The following is a 21668-nucleotide window of genomic DNA, read 5'->3' on the forward strand; positions in this document are numbered from 1 at the left end:
AGCATCACCACGTCTCCCTTAACATGTAGTTCTGCTCTAAGAGATTTAAAGGTTGCAGCAATAAGTGCCCACAGTGAAAGCCTCTGGTGGATAAGGCTGGCCTATGAGAAACTGAAGCCAGGCAATTCCAGGAAAAGAACAGCTGCTATAGAGCTGCTAAGCAACAGCTTCAGCTTGTCTCCAGCACAAAGGAAAACAAGGCCCCAAGCTGATTCACAAAAGGATGCTGCTGGCAAAATGGCCCGATGGAGTAATGAACGCGGTCACTGCTGTTCAGTGGCAAGCTGTCCTTGCCCCTCCAGAGACTGTTGTCTGTAGTGATTCAGCACAACACTGAAGAGCTGGCTGGGGAATATGACTGGGTTCATGGTTCACCCAGTTTCAGGAGGCAGATCCTGGCAAATCTAAGCCAGCCTGCCATAGTGGATGGCACTGAAAGACTATTTGAAGCTACAGCACGATGAAACATGTAGCTACTGCTTAATGTTACCATTTTGGCTGGTTGGGTTTTAAAGTAATTTTGGGGCAGAATTAAAGGAATGCTAAATGTCAGGTTCTCACGTGGCCTCCACACCAGCGGCAAATATCAAGTGGGGTTGTTGCAGCAGGAAACTTATCAGACCCTTTAACACGGGGATGCAGAACCTCCCGCCCACAGAGGTTCTGTATCCATCCAGTGGCCACACCCACTGTTGTCATCTGGCCCATGGAAGGCCTGATGGGGAGAACTGGGTTCCCCCATCCCATTCTGGTTCTCAATCCCTGCTTTAAGAGATAAGAGTTCGATTTCAAATTCACCATTGCTAAAGCTGCCCAGATGCTAAGATCCTGTTTATTTAAATATTAATCTCCAAGTCTGTTGAAGGTTTGTTCATTCGCAAACCTTTTGGTCCCAGTTTGGAATAAAATAGTCACCACAGAAAGAACTTGCAATCAAGCCTGGATCTTTTAGTCAGCAAGCATGTGTTGTGACCCTTGGCCTAGGTGTGGGCAACTGCTAGCTCAGGGGCAAAACCCATGTCCTTGAAGGGAGGGGTCTGGTTTCTCAGCTGCCAACCCAATCTCCCCGTCCCCACTGCCATCCTGCAGAAGAAAAGAGGGAGAAACTGAAGCCTGAGGAAGGCAAATGGGAAGGGAAACCCAGACTCATCAGGAAAAAGAGGGGCCTTCTCTTCTCCCTTCCCAGGTGAGCCCCATTCTTTCCCACCCCTGATTTCAGGTAGAATGAAATGTGCAGAATGGTAGCTGGACTTAGTAGCGGGCCATGGGGGATGGGGGGATTAGGAGTTACGCATCCACCCCCAGGCTTCTCTGAAGCAGGGTGCCAGTAGAAGAAGCTGCTGACCAGGACCCCAGCCCAAGCCAGCCTTACCTTTGCAGTTCTCAGCCTTTCTGTGGTCTCTTCACCTGGATGATAGTCAGAGGAGGAGTGCGGTCAATAGTTAAGCATGTTATTTGCTGTTCTCTTGGCTTCATCCCTGCTACAGGTACAGAAAGATGGGTTGCTTCTCCTTCCTGAAGATCATGATGTTTGTGTTCAATGGTGTGATATTTGTGAGTATCCAAGGTGGTTGGTAATTTGCAATAGCGGGGAGGGTGGGGTCAAGTGATGGAGCAAATTCATAAACTCCATCCCACAAAATAATCCCTATGATACCAAGAGGTCTAAGATGATAATGGGGAGGGTTAAAGGAGATCTGAGCTTCATGTAAACACTCAAAGGGGGAAAGCTTTCGCCATACATCCCATGATTTTCAGGGCAGAGCTAAATGCTGCAAAGGAAAAACATGTTATCTCTGTTGTAATGTGTGAACATTCACTGGGTAAAATAGAGGGTTTTACAGGGAATTTTTCCCTGTACCCCCTCCAAGCATTATTATATTGCTTTTCTCCACCACCACACCACCACCCATTCAGCTGGGCTACAAGACCAGAAGAAAAGTATAACTGTGGGGAAAACCCAGGTGGGGATATTGGCAGGGAAGGACAGGAAGATTAAGCACCCCTCTCCTCCCGCTTCTCCCCTGTAATTTCCCTAGCCTGTATGCATGATGACTAGCAGACAGGTAGTTCCATTCTCAGTATAACATGTAGTTATGTGTAGTTTCATGTAGTTATCATCTGACAAGACTGTTTTGTTCCACTGAGCTTTTAATGGATGTTAATGTTGCTCTCTGTTTTTTTTTTTAAGAAGATCTCCACTCCGGTTGTATCTGTTTTATTTACTTACTTACTTACTTACTTACTTTCCTTTTATAACCCAATTTCTCTGGGTGGTGTACAATACAATACAATCAGCACATCATAATAATGATGATGTTATGTATTGTTTTTTATATTGTTTTATTATTGCTGTTTCATTTTAAATTGGATATTGCCTTGAGTGCCCATTGGGTGGAGGGGTGATTTTATAAATACTTCTATTAAATAAATAAATACATACATACATACATACATACATACATAACAGTTCCATTCTCAGAAGTGAGGTATTGATGACAGCAAACTCCTCCTCCTGCTATGGGCTGGGGTCATTGATTTATAAAAGCCAGCAGAATCCCAGGGGTCTCACTGCAGAATTAGGGCTTCCTCCTCAAGCAGAAATGGTAACTTCTGACTCCTCTTCTCTCCCTTGTCCACCCAGTTGGGGGGCCTGACTTTGCTGGGCATCGGCATCTGGGTGAAGGTGGACAGCAGTTCCTTTGTGAAGCTCCTGGGAACCGCAGCTCCGCAGTTGATGCAGCTGGTCAATGTGGGCTACCTGTGCATGGCAGTTGGCTCCTTCCTTGTCCTCATGGGCTTTATGGGATGCTGGGGGGCCATGAAAGAAAGCAAATGCCTGCTGGTGCTGGTAGGTGCCCTAAATAAAGTTCTCACCCTGGGCCAGGCTCAGGCATCATGGACTTGCTCAGTGACATGGGAGTTATTCACTTCTTGACTTAAAGTTGTGCCTTTGGACCATGTTCCAAGAGTTGAACTTAAACTTTCCCGGAAGCCTCTCACAGCATAGACTCTCTACCGCAGGGGTGTGGGTGCTGTGCCCCTCAAGATGATATTGGACTACAGCTTCCATCAGTCCTGGCTGTTAGCTATGCTGGCTGGGGCAGAAGGGTGTTGGAGCCCAATAACTTTTGGGGGGCCACAAGTTGCCCACCGCAGATCTACTCCAACTTACTGATGGAGCACCTGAGAAATATTCATTCCTCAGATGCATCTATTTAAGATGCTCATCCACTGCAGAGAGAGGAATTCCAAGATCTAGCTGCCCTGTCCTGCTGAGCAAGGTGTTTCTCAAGAAATATTAGGAGATCCCTGCCCTTGAGCAAAATTACTTTAGGGAGGGTGTTGCTATCTGTCTCCCTGGTAGATGCATAGGTTTCAATCACAGCAAATAAACGCAGCGTGCAAAACTGGAATGGAAACACATTGGCTTTTATGGATGCTACAATAGAATTGGATTTACTCCAGAGGAAGAAGGGGACTATGAGAACAAGCCCACTGACCCAGAGGCATTCAAACCTTATTTTCTCACCACAGTTTGTGTGTGTGAAAATCTGACCCAAAAATGTGCTGTTGTCTTGAGTCACTTTAGTTAAAGGGAGTGGAAAATTCCTCTCATTTAGCCTTCCCCACCCTGGTGTCTTCCAGATGTGTTGGACTACAACTCCCATCACCCCAGCCAGCATGGCCAATGTCCATGCTAACTGGGGTGATCGGAATTGTAGTCCAACACATTTAGAGGACACCTGTTTGTGGAAGGCTGCTCTACAGGAGCCCCAGGCTATGGTTGTGGGTGATCTCTCCTAAGAGCCTGCTGTTATCATCACTTGGTTCTTTAAAAAATATTTTTTTCATTGCTTTTTTAAAAATAAAACCCCAATTATCAATAAAACCTTGTGGGAATGCATTGAATACATTCTGTCATCAATATGATGTATAACATTACAGAGACGGCATCGCCTATATTCTATTTGATCTTCCTCCCCCAGTCATATCCTGTTATCCTAATAAATCTTTCCATAATTGACATGAGTCTGCGGTGGTTTTAATAATTCCTGATGCCTAATCATATAAGTTATACATTGATGCCATGTTGTATAGAAATCTTCCTTATAGTGAATGTTCCTAGTTCCTCATTTGACTTGGGTCAGTTTTTCCGTAAGGGCGATAGACCAACCCCTGAGGTACCATTGCTGTAATGTGGGTTTGTGTGTCCCTTTCCAGCTGGCTGCGATTTCCATCCAGGCCACTGCCCATAAGAAAGTCAGTACCTCTTTGTTTAGTAGTTTGTCATCTTCCTTGTCATATATTGATAGCAGGCCCATAGCTGGAGACAGATTAATCACTGGACCTGTTATTTTGCCTGCTTCTACCATCACATATGAAGAAATGTACCAGTACACTTCTGCCAGCATGTAGGAGTGTTTGATTTGTATATTTGGCTTGACTTTTGTGGTGTTAAGTACCACCTGTATAAAATGTTCATGTGTTCTTTGTTATTTTTGTAGATATAGATTTCATTGGACCCTGTTGCCATAGTTTACACATTTTGTTTGCTCGATTTTCATTCTCACATCCTTTCCCCATATTTGCTTGATCCCCTCTGTATTGCCAAACTGCAAATCAGAGATGAGCCCAGATAGAATTGAGGTTATTCCTTTAATTTCTGTGTTGTTCTTTACTACTAATATCTCAAATTGTGTTAACGGGTGTTTATTTGTGCCTTTATGGTTGGATTATTAGAAAAATTGGAAAATGTATGTATTTGTATTCAGTTTAATTTTACTTCCTGTAGTTCAGTTGTGATTTGTGTTTCCATTTTAGGGGTTAATCCCATGGATAGATCCATTATTGTATATAAACCTTTCAAGCCCCATAACTGAAATCATTGAAGCTTGTCTTGGTTGTAAACTATCAGCTAGTATTTCTGAGCTCTGGCTATTGCTGGTCATGGACATGCTGTCTCTGTCTCTGTTTCCAGTTCTTTGCAGTCACGCTGATTCTCTTCGTAGCGGAAGTGGCGGGTGCTGTTCTGGTGCTGGCTTTCTGCTCTGTGGTAAGTCATTGCTAGCACTTGGAGACAATGGCTTCTGCAATCCAAATTTTGCAGCAAGAGGAACCCTGACTAGGAACACAAACTGAGTTGTTTACCAATAGGAAGCAACACAATTTAATTTGCACAGTTCTGGATTCAGGTGTTGCACTGTCTTCTGAAAAATTCCAGAGGGATAGCCATCTTAGCAAAAACAACCTTTGACACTACATGCCAGCAGAAGCTATGTAATGAGGGGTTTAGTATAATTTTTGGGAGGATGGAGCATCATAGGGTGGGTGCTAAAACAAAGAAGTCCTTGGCCCACACACAGAGATCATGAAAATGATGGAATGTGGAGTAAATTATGGTATTGGGGGCAGGGCTTGATTTCTCAAGTCTATGCTTTCTCTATCCATCTTTCCCTGTTCCTCCTCTCTGCCCAGTCCTTCATCCACTGATCTTTTGAGCCTTCTCCCCACTTAATGTTGGTCCTTCAGTCTTTGTGCCCTCCCCCTGCTACAGCATTCCACCCTTCATACTCTAGGCCCTATGTAATATTTTCTTCAGTCAAGGTGAACTTTCACTTCCCTGCCAGAAGCTGTTTGTTCCCCTAACATTCTGTTGCTGTAATATCCGCATTATTTAGCATGCTTGTGAACATACCATGACACTGCCATAGCTTGTCTCGTTGGATTTTTATTCCATCGGCCATGGTGTCCCTGTCTGGGATGGGACTTGGAGGCACTGTTTTATGATGGGTCTGGTCCTTCCTGAATGAGTTCAGAAGCTAGTGCTGGGGAACACTTGTGCAGTGCTGTGGCCTTTGGCCTATGATTTCCCACAGGGTTCTATCTTGTCCCCATGCTATTTAACATATACATGAAACTGGTTGTTCGGAGTTTTGGGGTCCAGTGCAATCAGTATGCTGATGATGCCCAATGCACTCTCTCTTTTCCATCTAAATCCAAGGAGTTCTAGTTCTAAATCAGTATGAGGTGTTGGTGGATTGGATAAGGGTGAATTGAAGCTTAATCCAGACAAGGCAGAGAAGTGCTCCTGGTCAGTCGAAAGGCAGACTGGGAAAAAGGGATCTGTGTTGGATGGGGTTACATTCACCTTGAAGACTCAGGTTTGCAGGTTGGGTGTACTCCTGGTTTCAGCCCTGAACCTGAAGGGCCAGGTTTTGGCAGTGGCCAGGAGTGCATTTGCCCAGCTGAGGCTAGTACACCAACTGTGCCAATTCCTGCAGATGTCTAATCTGGCCGTGGTGATACATGTTTTGGTTACATCACGTTTGGGCTACTATAATGCACTCTACATGGGGCTGCCTTTAAAAAGTATTTGGAAACTTCAGCTGTTCCAGAATGCTGTGGCCAGATTATTGATCAGGGCTGGTTACACAAAGCATGTGATTCCCTTATTAGAACAGTTTCACTGGCCACTGGTCTGTTTACAGGCACAATTCAAAACGCTGGTTATGACCTACAAAGCCCTATATAACTCGGGACCCTGCTGTTTGAAAGACCGTATTCTCATGTTCGAGACTGCCCAGGTTTTAAGGTCTTCAGGGGAGGCCCTTCTTTTGGATCGGCCACCATCAGAGGCACATTTGGTGGGGATGCAGTGGCTGCTCCCAGGTTCTGGAACTCCACGCTCCCTTTCTGTTGACCTTCCCCCAGCAGAAAGTGATGGTTTTATTCAGATAGGCCTTTGGCATTTAATCTGGGTTGCAGTTGAAGGGGGTTCTAACTGGATGGCTGGTATTATTTTTTTAATTGATGTGTTTTAAGTATGTTTTAAATCCATTTTTATGTTTTAATTGTATTTCTATTTGTATTGGAATTTTATTATTGTTAGCTGCCTTGAGTGCCTTTTTTGGCAGAAAGGCAGGATATAGATGTAATAAATAAATACACAAATACATATATAAAAATCCAGCAGCAGCGAAAGTGTTCTCACAGGGGACAGGTAGGAGCTTTAATCTATTATATAAAGGATGGTCAGTAAAAAAACACACCTGTAAAGTTCTGAGTTACCCATTAATCTCTCTCTTGGATCCAGGCAGATATATTTGTTGACTACTTGAAAAACTGGGCCGCAAAGACTTTAAAAGAGGACTATGGGAGGCAAAAGGACATTACAGCCATTTGGGACACCACGATGAAAGAGGTGACTGAACTGGCAAAATCCATTTTCTAACTCTTTTGTAAGTTATGCTTCCACAGTAGAGGTTTTGCTAAAGAGTCTCAAACTACATGCGGGCCAGTCCTGAGCTTTGCAGGACATGGATGTGGAGGTGCTGGTACTTCATTTATCTCCTTCTTACTTCTATGGTCAGCTTAGACCTGGGGTAGGCAATTATTTTGGGACCTGTGTTGATTAAAAAAAAGGGGGGAGGCTTAGGGCACCTTGGTGGGCACCAAGAAAGGGATGCTTTGGTCCCTGCAGGCACCATGTTGCCAAGCCCTAGTTTAGACTGTTGGTGTAACTGGATTCCTGATTTAAGTAGGTCAAAAGGTGTGTTCTTTATTGCTGGGGCAGGCAGAAAGTAGATGTCTGGGTGATTAGCAGTAGATGGGCAGTTCTTGACTTTGGATTGTCTTCACCTGTGGGAGACTCCTCAGCCCCTATATTGGGGTGGGAAATCTGTGTTGCTCCAGATCTTGTTGGATTCCCAGCAGCATGGCCGGTGGTCAGCAATTATGGGAGCTGTAGTCCAACAACATCTGGAGGGCCACGGGTTCTTTGTCCCTGCCCTATATTGTGGGCTAAGTCAAGATATCACCGTACAGCAAGGCTGTTGCTCCCTTTTACCCCCATCTCTTACATGCAAACAGGAGATTTCCAGATTGCCACTGGATAATCACTTGCGTGAATATCTTGCTGTGGCTAGACTGAATTTCTGGCACATATTCAATGATCATGAGGAAAAGCTCTAAGTCTAGGGATGAGTGGATTCCCCCTGTTACATTCTGTGTGTTTAATCTGCCCCACATTAGTCTCTGCCTTCCTTCCAATTTAACTTGGAGAATGTCTAAAATCAGTTTTGGAAATGGTGCATGTGCCATGTTTTCAATCTGTAGTTTTCAATGTGAGTAATATTTTTCTTACTAGTTACTAAAATGCGTCAGCACATATGCACACTGATTGAATCACTTTGCAGGAGGAAATCTTGAGGTCACACTAGGATTCCTTTTCATCCTGTGATTTAACTATGCACTCACATCATCAAGATTCCTTTTTGCACTGCAATTAAATTAATGCACATACACAGTAGTGTATATCAGTATACTGTATAGAGAGGAGTAGACATGGATTGAAAAACACAGTGAACTGCACATGGGCAGCAATCTGAATGAAGACTGGACATTTAAAAAATGGGAGAATGGCAGATTGCTGACACATTAGGGCTACTCAGAAAACACGATGAGGTAACTCAGAACCAAAAAACCCAAGAAGATATTCAGGTGGGGAGAATTTTTTACATTTTCCAACCAAAGACATTAGGCACAATTAATTGGGAAATGTCCTGCGGAAGCCCCACAAATAAATCCTTGTACAACTAACATACATTTCAAATGGTGTGTATGTGCCACCAGAGTAATTTGTGGTGAATTGTGCCTGTAATGTCTTCATGCTCCCATGTGCAGCAGAGAATAATTTCCGAGCATATCCCTGATATTCAGCACCCTCTCTCCACCTGTATGCATATGATACAAAATGACTGCTATAAACAAGATGGTTCTCTCCGTTCTAGCTGAAGTGCTGTGGATTCAATGACTATGGCGATTTCAACAGTTCCTACTTCTATCAAACATATGCGAAATATCCCGCCTTTTGCTGCCTGGCCAGCACAGAATGTCAGGAATCTACAATTGACCACAGCAGGCAGGTAACTTGACTTCCGAGGATCACAACATCCCAGCGTATCTGTGCAAACTTGTGGCATGGATTACCTAAACAAGAAGTTTAAAAGCAAACCCGGCCCTGTAAACCTTTGTGGCAGAAAAAAAAATCAAGTCAGAACTTTCTAGGTCAAACATGGCTAATGCTGAAAATGGGCAGCTCTCCTCTGTCAATAAACAGGAACAGAGACATTGTATTAATAGGTGAGAGCAAGGAACATTTGGATATGAGATCAAAGTAGTTTCTGTTTAAATCCAGCTGAAGTTGGACTCATTCACATCTTACAAGGGGGTAGGGGTGGGGGCAGGAAAAGCTAATTAATGTTTGTGAAAGGGGCATTTGATGATCCAAGGTACTGTTGTTGATTAAATCATGAACAGGTGTGTGCGTGTGTGCGCGCGCATGTGTTGGCAATGAGTTCCAGCGATTGTTATGACTTGACAGAATTCAGAATGCATATTCAATCTAATTGTGGGAGTACAGGCACACCCACCCACATGTTATGTGTACATAAGAGTTCTTCATTTTGCAAGCAAACAAGGGAGGTGGCGGCAGAGACCCAGAAAAACAGTACTAGTGTTGCAGAACCCAGAGTCAGAGAGACCACGGAGTGAAGGAAAAAGAGATTCTTTATTTAACTTTTTGAATTTTCCCAGGATGTCTACAGACAGGTATTAAGCAAGAGCTAATAAGCCTGTTTGCAGGTATTGCAAACCTCTTGGCAAACAAAAATGTTTTACTTTCGTGATGTTAGCCAGGTAAAGCCAGTAATTATCAGCAAATCGCTGGGACAAGCTTTCTCTTTCAGGGGCTGGCCCCCCTTTTTGCACCTTATTAAGGAGACACAATGCAACACTACTAACACTACAACACGCATGTTTGATCTTCTTTGGGATCTGACCGTACGCTGGGCAGCTATTCACCTGGCAAGCTGCAGTAGGGTCTAGTCCCCTTTTTCAATTCTCCAGTTGCAGGTCTGACCGTACGCAGGGGGACAGTCTCCTGGGGTGTCCACAGTAAGGTCTAGCCTGAGTCTTCTTACTGCTTTTTTAGAATGATTTTTAAAGGATTTTTGAAAAGGAAAGAAATCCTTTCATAGGATTTTTAGGATTTTTGTTCATAGTCTACTCTCCCCCTCTCGCTCTCTTGACTCGTGTCCAATGTATCTAGGGTTTAACTCCAGCTGCTTTCATAGCTGCGGGGGTGGAAAGTATGACAGTTTTCAGTCCTCTCCATCTGGGAGTCAAAGGGTTATTTTTCCCTCTTTAACTCATACTTTAACTCTTGGTTGGAAAGGATGAACTTCTGTGATGGGAATGGCTTATTTTCTAAGACAAAGCGACGCTGGGCTTGAAGAACTTTGTTCAGTGTTTGGACTTCTTGTTTAAGGCTAAGGTTTGCTTGCTCTTGATGCCGCTCCAGTGTCAATCATGAAGTCAATGTCAAGGCCCCTCTCAAGCTGTCTCTCTTTTCGCCCATTCTGGCCCCTTTGGTTTTCTCTTTTGTGTATTTGATTTATTTTATTTGGGCATTCATGCCACTAATGTCTATCTTGTCCACACTGGGCACACTGGTTCTTTTTTAAGAATCTTCTGCCTCTGCCGGGTCTTCTTCTTTTCTTCTTTCGTTTATGTCTTCTTGGGCCTCTGGGTCGAGGGGGGTATACTGGCGATAGGCATTTGAAAGACGCTCCAAGTACCCTCTGGGGCCTCGGTGGCACCTTGCAGCACTTTAGACACTTTGGTCATATTAACTGACTTCTTTATACCTGCCTTTACGGCTTTTAACAGCAGGGTTTGATACTGGGTGAGGCGCTCTAGCCCCACTTGTGTTTTGGGATTCTAGCGGGGGGGGGGGGTTACTTACAAGGAGACTTTATTGGGTAACTTACAGCACACAGGCGTACTTAATGGTTGGATCAGACAGCTTCTCTGAACCACGAGCTATTGGGCTCAATGGGTTTTATACCATACATGTTACCCATGAGGCAGCACAACACTAGCAAGCATTTCCAGCATAGGCTAGAAGTGTTTGGTTTTCAGGCACAGCTTCCTGTAAACAACTTCGCTTCCCAAAGTGCTTGATAACACTTTTATTCATTAGTATGGGAAGACAAATTTTTTCTCTTTCTTTTGCTTTCTTTTTCTTTGCTGATCTGCCTGTATTGCAGATCATGTTTCAAACTTTTTATATAAAACTTTCTGCTCCATGCACCAGCCTTGTCTCTTTATTTGTCTTTTTTAAGTTAAACTCACTTACTTAAACCTTTCTGCCTTACACTAGTCCCAATGACACACATTTGGGATAGGGTCTTTTTTTCCTTCTAGTTACATTTTTTCATCTTAAAGAACTATTACATTATTGTGGCTACTTTACCCGAGGTAATAAGCTTCAGGCACAATCAGCTGCTTTTAATTTACCCTGGGGGCAACTATGGCCACGCTTTTCTACAAATGTTTTTTCTTTGCCTCTTGCCTTTTCTTCTTTTTTTTTTTCTTCCTTCTCTATCTGTCCGCTACTTTCTCTATTCCTTTCTTTTCTACTTGCCTTTGTCTTTCTTTCCTTGTCATCCATTGGGAACCACACTTAGTATTATTTGGAGTTGCAACCAACACTAATCTGCAAATATCACATATACTTTATGATATCTAAGAAATCATAAAATATATACAACAAACTTTTTCTGCAATTTAACACAATGAATGGAAAGCACTTCTTGCATGGTAAGGCATGATGGAGCAGATCCAGCAATTATACTGCTCTTCTGGCTGAAAGCTCTGGGCCCATTAAAATCAAGGGACGGGCATACCCACACACGCAAAGAATTCTAGGTCACCATTTTTGCATCGGCAACTCTATGCTGCATGAGTTCTGGCAGAAGGAAATCTAAAAGTTATAGATCAAACTCAGCCTGCTGTACACTGAGCTGACTACAAACATAGACACACGGTCCACAGCGATGAGAGTTCAAGTTTATCCAAAGCTTCACAGCACTGTCCATGGCAAGTCTTTGACAATTTAAAATTTTAGTCCATGTGCAGAGTGTCTCTAAAAAGCCCAGATGATGATGGAGGCAAACAGAGAAGGCTCTGGGCAATGAAGATGAGATGTTTCCAGCAAAGGCTCTCCACTTTTGCATCAGTTTAAAAAGGGAAAGTGTGGCCCTACACCCCTTCTGACAGACAAGGGCCTTTAACTTTTTAGCAAGGCCTCTGTCTAAACAGAGCGGCACAGCTCAGCTCTCTAGCCGTGACGCATTAACTTGGGCAACTCTTCTGTAAATTTTATTCTACTTCTGTCAGGTTTTCACAGACATTTTAAAAACGTACTCTTTTTTTTTCTCTTCTAACCTGGTACACGAAAGCACTGAAACACTGAGTGCTGAAACTCAGGACCCTGGGGGGGTGATGGGCATCGCTTTATACTTGCATTTTTCAGGCAGCCATTAATCTTCGGGGAGGCGGTGGGGTGATTTGCAGGACTTCAGGGGCAAGCTTCTCAGTTTGTTTGTATTTGTAAATCCCAAGCTTAAAACAGGACACGATGAGGTACAGGGCAGCCAAATTCTTGCTTTGGCACGGGCAACAAATAACTCGGGTCAGCTTTCTTCGCTGGGGTCTCAAACAGGAAAACAGTCTTAATTTAAAGTTGTAACATCACTGACAGCGTCAGCCAGCCAGCTACACAGATCTCATTGTTTTTTAAGGCAGTTGCTCCAATATCTTCTTTTCTTCTCAATCAGGTTGGGTCTCCCAGCTTACACAGTTTATTGCAGCTTTTAGGAGCATGGTAGTAGTGTGATTTTGGCTTGGCCAGGAACATGCTGTCTGGTTTCTCGGTCTCTTCAGCACACACACTTAGGCAGTGTAACACTGGACACTTAAATCAGTGAGATTTCTTCATTGCAGGGAATCCCACGGCAAAAGCTTAATGGTTACGCTCTTCAGAAATCATATAGCCGATGATCAGTAGCTACAGGCTCTATGCAATTTTAACACAGTTCAAAGCTAAACACAGTTACCTTGACAGAGATCTTCAACGTGGTCTTTCCACTTCATTCTGCTTTGGGCCAGTCTTATGGCACACTTTTCACTCGAAGAGGGGTCTAGCCTGTGCTCTGGGGGCTGATTCTTCACCTTTATTTTCTATTTTGCCTTCATCTTCTGGGTCTTCATTTTCAGTTTCCATTTCTTAGGGATTTTATCTCAATTAGGTGAGGTGATGATGTTGCACAACTCAGAAGTTGTGGGCAATTTTCCTGCCCCCCCTCTCTCGGCGCGCTAGGCTAACAGCTACTTCTTCGGCCTTACACTCTCACGCTCCCACGCTTTGTTAAAAGCCAGACTGTCCTGCAGCATTTTTCTAATTAACAGCCTCAGATCTTGTTCCTTTTTTTTCCTCTCAGCTCGACCTTGAGCTTTTTGCTGTTTTCTCTTTCTATTCTGAATCTTTTTAAAAAAACCTTTTTCTTTCTTTGTTTGACATACATCTCAAGGGGGTGCAAGGTTTGCTTCCCCCACCACCCATAGCCTCCCTCCTAAATTGAAGACAGACACAATTAGGGAATGGGAATTGGTCAGTGAGTAAGGGGTCTCACTGGCCGACACAAGAGGATTTTACACACCACGCACTTTGCTACTGGCCTGGGCACCCGGACGGTCAACGGTATGCGTCAGAAACCGCAGTAGCCACTCACACAATCATCCATCTCTCCACTGCATCCATATGTCCCTGCCACCCACTTTTCCCACTTTTTACCAGAGCGGAAAGCGGCTTCCCCAGCTTCCTCAGCTTCCTACTGAGTACTGGCGTGCTGGGTACTGGCGCCCACTCGGGGGTGTGATCAGGCCCCCCTTCTACCCGCAAGGAGTAGGTTCTTTTTGTATACGTATACCACCAACACTGACCTTCTTCATAAGGCGGGGCCCTCTTTTTTTCTGCCCAGTGGCCTTTCTCCCTAAAGGCAGGGCCCTCTTTTTCCCATATACTTGCCTTTCTCCTGAAGGCTTCCAATGTGGGTTTCAACTCAATTGCAGCTGCGATACAGGCAAGGCTCAAGTTCTTTCCTCCGCTTCCCAAGGTTTTCTTGCCGCTCGCTGCCGTTTGGGCGATCCCGGTGCAGGCTTTCTCCCATTCACTCGACAAAAAGGTCGGTGGCACCAAGAAAGGGAGGCATGCGCCGAGCTCGTCTTCCTGGTGCGGCGATCAAGAGCAGGCAACTGCCACCTGTCTGGCTCAGAGCCTGCCACATCCAAGTCACGGCACCATTTATGTTGCAGAACCCAGAGTCAGAGAGACCACGGAGTGAAGGAAAAAGAGATTCTTTATTTAACGCGCGGGCTTAAGGCTGGAATCATTTCCAAAGAGCCAGAAGCCCCGAAATACATCAGCACATTGTTTTTATAGACATTGTGACACATATGAAACGGCTCCTCCTCTCCCTCTCGCGTGGGGTTGCAGTCCTCAACATTTCTTCTCTTAGCACTATTGTTTATAATACAAGAACTGGGTTATAGGGTAGCCATGATAAGGAGAGAACAGAAGAGAACAGCAGAGAACAAGATATACAATTGTATGACCTTTGACAAGATAAGGAATTCCTGTGTCTCGTCAGCTTACAACAATATATTCAAGGGAGAAAGAGCTCAGCAAGAACATGAAGCATGAGACTGCATGAGGCTACTTAGTCTGACCCCCGATATGGCTGCTACACTAGCTTGTCTGCAGTTTGGGCCAAAAGGTCGGCATATATTAACTAACCTAAAAAATGCACAAACTTTGTAAAGTTAATACTCTAAGGGTGCAATCCTATGTGGATTGTCAGCAGCCTCCAAACTCGGAGGCTGCTGACTATCCAGTACAGGGTGAGAGGACAGTGGAGGTGATCCTCGCTGTCTTCTGTGCTCCAGCCAACCCACCTTTCTGCTAGATAGGTGATTTCGCCCATTTAACGGCAGTGCCTCACAGGGGGGGGGGGGAAAGAGGCTGTGGTGGCCATAGGATATGTTGTATTGCAGCCGCCCCAGTCTCCTCCCCTCTCTGCCCCCGGGAATGCCCCCCTTTCCCCATCCCTGCACTTAGTTGTCTGAGCATGGAGAATTAGTTGGAGCAGTCTCTCCGCATCAGATACAAGGGGGAGGGGGATGGGCAAGGAGCGCAGTTTACTGGCTCTGACCTCGGAGCCAAGAAACTGAGCTATCCCGTGAGAAATCTATGGCGTTACCTCTGCTGGCAATGTAACCCAAAAGCTAGCATTGCATTTGCATCACGAAATGTCAAGATACTTCAGGTTAGCATGGAAATATGGTGCAGCGAGGAGGAGGATTCCTGAACCATGCTCTGCTGCATCACGTGTCTTCCAGGGCTGCTTGCATGAATTCAAGCTGTTCTTGAGCAACAATGGGAAGATTGTCGCAGGGGTGGCTCTAGCAATCGCGGTGCTCGAGGTAAGCTCACACATGTTCTTATGCACATAGCTCGATTCCCCGTCCCCAACAATCCCATCATTGGTAATGGGTCAATGAGTCTTTCCTTATCTGAGCTGGACTTCGCACCTACACCAAGGCCAGCAACCTAGAGCAGCCTTTCCCAACCTGGTGCCCTCCAGAAGTGCTGGACTGCAACTCCCATCCTCCCCAACCTGGCTGGGAATGGTGCAAGTTGCAATTCAATACATCTGAAGAGCACCAGGTTGGGGAAGGCTGTCTAAGAGCCTAAAAGACCCTGGAAAGACACCTTCACTCATCCTACTGCCTACTTCGACCAGGTCCATTTTGGTTCTCTTTCAGCATTATAAATTATGTCTGTATTGTCCTTGGTGCCAATTGAGCTGATGTGAAGCCATGCTCATGTAGGTTCCTATCCACATGAATGGAGACCAATTTCCCAAACCAAAATGGCTCAGCACATGTCCTGATCTTCAGGTATATCTTCTGATTTATTGAGTGTATTGCATAAGCTACCATCTGAAGTACATTGTCAAAGAATAAGTCTAACTCCTAGCAGAGGAATTAACAAAAGGTTACATAAGAACCAACTCTAAGAGTACAGAGGCCTTTTCCTTTGTTGAAGTTTGGCCAAGACTCTTTCAAGGTGAGAGCAGATGTAGGGCGGGGGATGTTTTTGCTGCATTCAATCCAAATTTAAGCTCTGAAGAAAAAATGGTACTGCAAGTTTGATGCAGAACGCATTTGTATATTGCACTGATTGGTTACCCCTCCCCACTATGATGTCACCAGGGAACTCCCCCCACCCCCAATCCCTGGAGCAATTTTGCACTTTTAAAAAATAACTTATTTTTATATAGAATTTTCCTGTATACAGTGAACATAAACTGAACATAACTACTCTTTTTTTAAAGAAAACAGTGAATCAAACAAAACCAACTAAGTTAGTATGTATAGAACTACAGAATCATAAAACCTTTCGAACTATAATTATTTTCCCTTAACAGATCAGCAATGTATTGTTTTGATCCAGGGGTGGGGATTGGGTCTGAGATGTATGACTGACGGGTACCATACTGCATAAAATGTTCCATGTTTTGCATGACCTCGAACAGCTTTCATCTGGTTGCTGTGCTTGTCTAGTAATAAAAGGTACCAAAACCTCAAAAATCGGGTCAAGGTCTATATGCAGACTGGAATCTAAAATGATTTTGCAATTTAAAAATTAATTTAAAAAGAATAAACAGGTACATGTTATGCTGCTTCTTTAACCCCCCCCCCCACACACACACTTCTAAAAATCAGAAGGCAGACAGCCCACCTGAAGCCTGAGAGAAGGTCAAGACCACCAGCTGAGCCAGAGTTCACTTTGCTGGTCTGCATGCCTCTCTCTTCAGCTGCAAAATCAGGCTTCGTCCCTCAGCTAAGGATCTGCTCTGAACTCCGTTTTATGTTATGTCTGGCTTCACCCTCAGAGTGATGCCATTTCCTCTTCTCTGATTGCTGGAAGGTTTTCTGGGCCTTTAGGTAGCTGGCCTTAGACTTGGCTCCAGATTGTAAAGTTCTGGTGATACGAAGTATGTCTTTACAAATGGGAACGCTTAGTGAAGATACTTGAAACTTTTTCTGAAGTGGCTACAAGCACGTGACAAGGAAGTTCACATTCTCCTTTCCAACTCCGATATGGAACATGCATCTGGCAACGTTGCATAAATCTGGGGCATTTTGTTAAGAAGCAATGTGGTAGCAAGAGTAGATGTTTGTGCGCAGAAGGGGACATGCCTGGAGGCCATAAGGGAGGGCTGGCTACTCATGTGGGAGAGAGCTGCTCCCCCCTTCCAGAGAACCCCAACATTTTGCAGCCACCAGCTGGATGTTTTCAAACATGTCTTGGAAGGAGGTGAGCAAAGTAACCCTATACTGGATTCTTTGTAAAATCCAACTTTTCCTCCACAAATTTCCTCCTGGAATTCCACATGTGCAGATTCATGAAAGAGTAACAGTAATTGCTACAGTGGACTTTGATCAGGCTCTCCATTAACTCCTGCACGAAGCAATCATTTGCCAGTCTATGTGAGTGGGTGTGCAGGAAGTGATGCCATTTTGAGGAGAGAGGAAAATGTCACACAATGTATTCATTTCAGTAAATCCTAGGAGTTTCTGTGTAAAATGTCGTCTCAGCTGTTCTCTTTGTTCCCTAGCTGGCTGCCATGGCTGTCTCCTTGATCCTGTATTGTCAGATTGGGACACATGCCTGAAGCACAGTGTCCACCAACAGATTCCACACCTGCCAGGAAAGAGACCCGACAAACAACTTTTTTCAAAGAGCAAATGGGACAACACTTTTTCTAAACGGGATCAGCATAGCTACAGGATCTTGATCCTCATTCATAATTATCAGACGTTAATCCTCCATTAGTACTTCTTTTCAAATTGTTCATAATTTAACAGTACATGTACAATCGCACATGCATTTGCTTCAGAAGACACCCTGAAAACATTTGTTTTGTGCCTCCCCCACGACTTGCCCTGTGTGGTGGGAAGTCCAGGGCAGCATTTACATGGTCTGTAGCCTTTGGAGGAGAGAACACTGAAGACTTGTGGGGTCTTTGTAATAATCTCTTTATTCACAAATGTACAGGCTTCAGAGGCATTATGGGAGTACAGAAGCAAGCACACAGGGAGGCTGTACTAACCACAAAGCAGTCCCGGCACTATTGAATCAAAAATCTCTTTTATCGTCCCTCCTGGAAACCTTTGAGCTCCTCTGCCAGACTAGGCAGAATTGGTTGTAGACCTCACCTTCGTAGGTGGGTATGACTCAAGGTATATTCCAGATACCTGGACCATTACAAACACTTCTTGGTGGAGTTAACTGCCTACTCATGTCTGTTCTCTCCCCCATCATTTTCCAGGCCATGACAAAGCTTAAAGTCGCTTTGCATAATGGGACAAAACAAGCCCAAGGGGATGATCTGAAAGCAGATGAGGCCACAGCCTTGTTGAAGTTGGGCAGGGGCTGGTCAAGACTAGATGGGGAACTTCCCCGGAATCCCATGATGAAAGAAAGGCAGGATAGAAATGTCATAAATAAATAAATAAAGCAATTCTCAGCTGAACAGAAGTATTTTTATTATAATCCAATTATTTTTGCCATATTAATTAATTTAACAAACTAAACAATTTTCCCAGTATTGCAAGGTGACAAGCGTTTGACTAACTTTAAGCAAACATTTCCAAACAGCATTTTCTAAACATTTCTATTTTTCACTATCTCAGGTTTCATGTGCAATCCTCTCATCTGTAGCTAGGCATATCATTTGCTTCATCCATTCTTCTAGGGATATTCTTGTTTTTAATGTGTAACTATTAAAACTGCAAGCTTTAATTTGTTTAACTGATAATCAGCTAAAGCTTTAATTTATTAATTGCTGGCAGATAATTTTAATCTGAGGTTTTCAGTTGGGGGCAGACATCCTTATTTTTTATGCTCTTTTGGTTCTGGTATAACAGGGAATGAAAAGAAAGATTAAAGATGAAGTTTTTCTGACAATGAATGGGAGCCTTTGTTAATTAGATTGTAAGTTCTCTAATTAGTATCTCAACAAAGTATCTACATCAGCCTTCCCCAACGTGGTGCCCTCCAGATGTTCAGGACTACAGCTCCCATCAGCAATAGGCAGCATGGCCAATGGTCAGAGATTATGGGAGTTGTAGTCCAAAAGATCTGGAGGGTACCAGGTGGGGAAGGCTGTTTTAGAAGTTTAGTTTGCAGTTGAGGTGCCATTAGTGAGGTCTCTATAAATCAAAAGTTTGTGAGTAGGTGTAGATACATTTTATTTTATTTTGTTTGTTTAAATATTTCTTGGCCGCCTTTCAAGGCAGAAGGCTTACAACAATAAAATACATCTTGACTCTTAATGCACATTCATGTAAGTGGATGCACACGAACGCTGTAAGACAACTTTCCCCAACCTGATGCCCTCCAGATGTTTGGCTCTTCAGCTCCAAGCATTCCTGACCATTGTCCATGTTAGCTGGGGCTGGTGGGAGCTGAAGTCCAAAACATCTCAAGGGCACCAGGTTGGGGAAGGCTGATCTACATTAAGGCTTTGCTAATATGAAAATGTATATAATTGTTTAAAAGCCAGCTAATCAATCAGCTAAACATTATTTAAGCAATTGGTATCTCCTCTCCGTGTTTTGCAGCAGTTGGTGCCTGCAACAGTGCCAGGTCGGGGCCCAAGAGCTACACTGGCCTTCTGTCAGGATGGGGCGAGCCCACTGCTGAAGAATGAGAAGGTGGTGGTGGCCTGGCGCAGAGGGTGGCAGGCAATGATCTGCACCATGATCTGAAGCTGCACTCATGCAACAGCCTCTTCCTCTTCACGCTCCACAATAATGCCTGCCTGCCTTCCCCTACCCAGCTGCACCACATAAATGCACAAATGAACAACAGGAGAAACACCAGAACCAAGTCAGGTGTCATTGTCCTGTCCCTCCCTGCCCCCTCCCCCGCCCCCGCTTCGCCAACTGTTGGCAAGCCGAAGTTACAGCGATGTACATCTTGAGATAGACTGATGGCAGTTGTCATTTTCCAGGAATAATCAAAAAACAGTGGGGAAGACACATACCAGGCCCCAAACAGATGGCTTCTTTCTCATGAGCTTTGTTTCTGTTATTTTTTAAAAATTGGGGAAACACTGGTTTGGCCTGTATTTCAAAGCAAACACACACACAGTCTTTTTATTTACTTATAACATTTTTATCCCCCCACATCTGTCAAAAAGGCTCCTAAAGGTAACAAATAATACAGTCCTTGCCTGCAGACTTACAACGTAAAAGACATGACACAAAAGGAAAAGGGATTGGGAGGGAGGAGGAAAGAAGCAAATTTAGGCTCTAGATTCTTAATCGCAAAGTTCAGCAGGTCATGGAGCTGGATCTAAACACAGTGGGAGGGCTGCTGCTTCCTCTTCCTCTGAAGTCCTCAGCAGTGGTAGTTGGTAGGAGGGAGGGGCTGGATTGTATCCAAGCTTGATGGAGGGTGCCTGAGTGCTGCTTCCTCTCTCTCTGATAGTTTTATTTTTGATATGAATGCAGATTTTCACATTCACAAGTGACATTTGCATATTTCTGAAGTTTGGGGTTCTTTGTCTTCTGAATGTGTGGGGCAGATAGGCCAACAATCCATGGATGACAAAACTTTTGTTGTTACTGTAAACTGCAGCTGGATGGGGATGTGACATCACTGTATTTTTCATTTTATATAAGGCAAGAATTGTGAAGTACTTTGAGCTATAGAAATTGATAACAAGAACCATTGTTTGTCCCAGTGATCATACAACTCCAGAACGTCCCATGTGTGTGTTTGTGTATGTGTGTGAGCTGTCATACAAGGGCAGGACCTTTCATGATCTTTGAATAAAATTTCTGTTCAGAAGTTCACATACAATTTTTAATTTAGATTTTGTAGATCTCAGGCAAATGCTCCATTCAGGCCAGCAAAATGAGGGCGGGGGGAGGTGAATAAGGACATCAAGAGAGAAGGCAACAGGGATGCACCAACAGGAAGGAGGGAGAGCACCTGACATGTCCATAGAGGTACAACGTTTGGGGGATCGAAAGGGCATCAAGTACAATCAACATCTCCCCAAACAATCCAAACTGGGCAGTGGGGCAGGAAAGAGGAGCATCCAACAACATGCCTCCATTGCTCCCTTGTGATGTCTTAAGCTGGTCCCTGTTTTGTGGTCCCTACCCCAGGCAAATAATTGCCCCTAATTTAGTCTTTGGGGGATGCCCTTTCGAGAGTGTGTGTATGTGCAGGCACATGACATATTGCACTAGTTTTCACTCTTCACGTTTCATCTCCTTCAGCCAGATCTCTATTAACTTAGAAAAGCCGGATCTAGCTCTCAACTCAATAATACCCCCCCGCCTCTAATTTTAACCTTTATTTTAAGCTTTAAGCCAGGATGTGGCTAAGCTTTTTCTTTCTTGGTTGTCTAAAGCAAAATAGCAGCCCACTGCTTCCCTTCCCCCACCCCAATCTAGATAGAGCAAACATTGCTGCATGTGTTGTGAGTTGCAGCGCTTCCAGAGCAAGTACTCCCAGATTAATTGTGAAGATAATCGTTGGTAAGTTTGCTTTTCTAACATGAACACCGTCACTTTGGTAACATGTTCTGCTTCAAAAGCCACGGCAGTACAGGCTATTGTTGAGTAAGCGGGCAAGTGGTCACAGCAGGTAAAGAATGGTCTTCGGCAATTTGTTAACT

The 21668-nt window shown here is 44.2% G+C and overlaps 1 protein-coding gene across 1 annotated transcript; it reads left to right on the forward strand.

Moving 5' to 3' along the window:
* Nucleotides 1-1497: 1497 nt before the first annotated feature.
* On the forward strand, nucleotides 1498-20833 carry TSPAN16 (tetraspanin 16). Its single transcript, XM_084835664.1, has 7 exons — nucleotides 1498-1554; nucleotides 2645-2851; nucleotides 4982-5056; nucleotides 7097-7204; nucleotides 8793-8927; nucleotides 15304-15387; nucleotides 17589-20833. Exons 1-7 carry the CDS (start codon nucleotides 1498-1500, stop codon nucleotides 17643-17645), a joined length of 723 nt encoding a protein of 240 aa, XP_084691790.1. The 3' UTR covers nucleotides 17646-20833.
* Nucleotides 20834-21668: the final 835 nt, after the last annotated feature.

Source organism: Heloderma suspectum, chromosome 2 (assembly GCF_057233095.1).
Source record: "Heloderma suspectum isolate Gila_16-S chromosome 2, 16-S_ref, whole genome shotgun sequence".
NCBI lineage: Eukaryota > Metazoa > Chordata > Lepidosauria > Squamata > Helodermatidae > Heloderma > Heloderma suspectum.

Coding starts and splice junctions, on each gene's coding strand:
- TSPAN16 (XM_084835664.1), top strand. CDS start 1,498: ATGGGTTGCTTCTCCTTCCTGAAGATCATGATGTTTGTGTTCAATGGT. Junction 2,852..4,981: donor GCAAATGCCTGCTGGTGCTG/GTAGGTGCCCTA, acceptor CTCTGTTTCCAG/TTCTTTGCAGTCACGCTGAT. Junction 5,057..7,096: donor TGCTGGCTTTCTGCTCTGTG/GTAAGTCATTGC, acceptor TCTTGGATCCAG/GCAGATATATTTGTTGACTA.